This window comes from Triticum aestivum, chromosome 1D, assembly GCF_018294505.1.
Source record: "Triticum aestivum cultivar Chinese Spring chromosome 1D, IWGSC CS RefSeq v2.1, whole genome shotgun sequence".
Taxonomy (NCBI): domain Eukaryota; kingdom Viridiplantae; phylum Streptophyta; class Magnoliopsida; order Poales; family Poaceae; genus Triticum; species Triticum aestivum.
The window spans coordinates 198,748,095-198,750,648 of record NC_057796.1 but is presented as its reverse complement, the minus strand read 5'-3'; the positions used below and the strand labels follow the sequence as shown (position 1 = coordinate 198,750,648).

The window sequence follows — 2,554 nt, the reverse complement described above, 5'->3', positions numbered from 1 at the left end:
ATTGTGGAAGGTGTAGCACCATGGCGGCGGTTTTGCATTCGACGAGAGGGGCGGCGCGTGCAAATTTTCCTAGGACTAAACTGCCCCTATATTAAAACGCGTCCCCACCTTGTCACGAGTACCGGCCCCACTCTTTTTAGTACTTTCGCGTACTTTCATCGGAGTACTACCCAGTACTTCGTATTTGTCTGCCGTTAGATCGACATCAACGAACGGTTCTAAAAAAGCCCAACCACTCTAAAACTTGTATAAAAGAAATTAGTCACTCATTTTCGTTATTGCTTCACATGGGCAGTAATGATTCGCCAAATAAGATGCTTGAAATCGTAGACTTAGATTGGTAAACCGATCGCTGGTAAGTACCAAAAATTTGCTAAACCGACTGCTGATTGTTGTTACCTTTTTCAGCTTGGAAGGCATATCGGCGAGGAGAAAGAAGCCAAGACGTGGCGAAGAATGGTAACAGCACATCACTGCAAATTCTTAGTCCCGCTGATATTGAAAATGGAACTGAGATCAGATGGTCCAACATAGGAATTCTGGATTTAATTGTTCAACTGTCATTTGAAATACGAGTTTTGGTAATTCAGCTTCTCAAGTAGTTTACCTCACCACTAGCAGAGCATGCAGTTTCTCTTTGTAAAGATCGCTTATTTACTGGACTTTGCCGAATAAGTAAAGCAGCAACCACCACCAGAGTACAATATTAATCACATACACTCAAACTGCAGGCCTGGTGGGCAACGACAGTTCTTCGGCTTGGACATAGAAGGATGGCCATTTCATCGCTTCTCATGCTTGTCACATGGAGATGTGGAATGAGAGAAACGCAAGTGTTTTTCGAAACAAGTCCACTATGCCTACTATTCTGGTCGACAACACCAAATTGGAGGCAAGGAATTGGGTCCTTGCGGGACGAAACATTTGTGCTCTTTGATGCCGTGAAAGTAATCTTTTTTCTCATTCATTTGTTGAGGCGTAATGGACCTCGTCCAACTTTCTTAGCCTCCCCTTCTGTATTAGTGAGACGAGGCAAAACCTTTGCCTCCATTTTTTAAAAGAAAAGAAAAGGCTGCAGAGTCTAGGGTCGACCAAAAGACTAAACCAGCTTCTAAATTGCACAAAAGTGAGCTGACAGGTGCCAGATCAAGCCCGGCAAAAGAAAGAGGTTTCAGTATCCAGGCACGCTGGTTTATAGGCTGAAACCATGTGTAAACAAAATGTGTGTGGCAACTGCAAAATGTGCAGAACATATATTCAGAAACAGAGTTCAGCAAATGGTTTCTCTGATCCTTCTTCACGAACTGTATGTTATATGATCTGTCAATCATCTGGGTTGTAGAAATTAATGGATACAGGAGTATGATGATCTCTTTGTAAAGATCGCTTATTTACTGGACTTCGCCAAATAAGTAAAGCAGCAACCACCACCAGAGTACAATATTAATCACATACACTCAAACTTGCATCTTCAGTAGTAGTAGATCAGTGAACAACAAGCTCATCACTGTCACTCACGGGAAGACTTTTTAACTATATACTCTTGAATACTTGAGCTTTCCATGGAAGTGAGATCAGTGGTGTCCATTTCCAAAGCCACCGCCGGAGCCGTAACCGTATCCAGAGCCAGACCCGGAGCCATAGCCAGAGCCTCCACCTTGACCACCTCCGCCGCCGCCACCGCCGCCGCCGCCTCCATACCCTCCACCATATCCACTGCCAGACCCGGAACCGTAGCCTGAGCCGCCGCCAGACCCACCACCTTGTCCGCCACCGCCACCACCTCCGTGCCCACCACCACCACCACTAGCACCACCGCCATAGCCAGAACCCTCACCGGACCCATGCCCATAGCCTGCACCACCGCCACCTTGGCCGCCACCGCCTCCTCCGCCACTGCCGCCACCGTATCCGCCGGCGCCGCTCCCGTAGCCAGAGCCCTCCCCAGACCCATACCCAGAACCGGCTCCTCCGCCCTCACCTCCACCGCCTCCACCGCCACCACCATAGCCGTATCCACCACCGCTAATACCTCCTCCACTTCCACTACCCTCGCCATACCCAGAACCAGACCCTGATCCACCATAGCCAGCACCACCACCTCCACCGCTGCCTCCGCCACCGCCTCCTCCGCCAGGAGCGTATCCCAGGAGGATTCGAGCGCTGGTGCTCGTGCCTATGCTAAGGAGGACAAGAACGGCAATGGCCAAATGCTTGGTGGTAGCCATCTTCGAGATGCTTGCCGGCTGCTAGCTCGGTTCAGGTATACTTGGTTGGTTTGTGAGTGCTCTAGAGCTGCCGTATTTATAGGGCGCGATCGTGCATGGCCTGGCATGGTAGCTCGAGATCAATCGTGCATGAACTGCGCACGTAGACTTATGGAATTAACTGGACGCGCTGGATACGTGTGAAACCAGGACCAGGGGAAAGCGCAGTACTGGTGTTAGTGGTTGTATGTTGCCTTCTTTGACACTCAGAGAAAGAAACAAGTCGGTGTGTGATGTTACAGATTTTCTTTCCTTCGGAGAACTTCTGATCTAGTCCCCTGTTCCTA

At 49.3% G+C, this 2,554-nt stretch overlaps 1 protein-coding gene across 1 annotated transcript; it reads right to left on the bottom strand.

The window, feature by feature from the left end:
* Positions 1–1,293: 1,293 nt before the first annotated feature.
* LOC123167293 (glycine-rich cell wall structural protein 2) lies at positions 1,294–2,261 on the bottom strand. The gene has a single exon (XM_044585134.1). The coding sequence runs from the start codon at positions 2,226–2,228 to the stop codon at positions 1,575–1,577; it is 654 nt and encodes a 217-aa protein (XP_044441069.1). The 5' UTR covers positions 2,229–2,261; the 3' UTR covers positions 1,294–1,574.
* Between the last annotated feature and the right edge of the window lie 293 nt (positions 2,262–2,554).

What these genes read in the sequence shown, in the direction of transcription:
- LOC123167293 (XM_044585134.1), bottom strand. Translation starts at nt 2,228, where the DNA reads ATGGCTACCACCAAGCATTTGGCCATTGCCGTTCTTGTCCTCCTTAGC.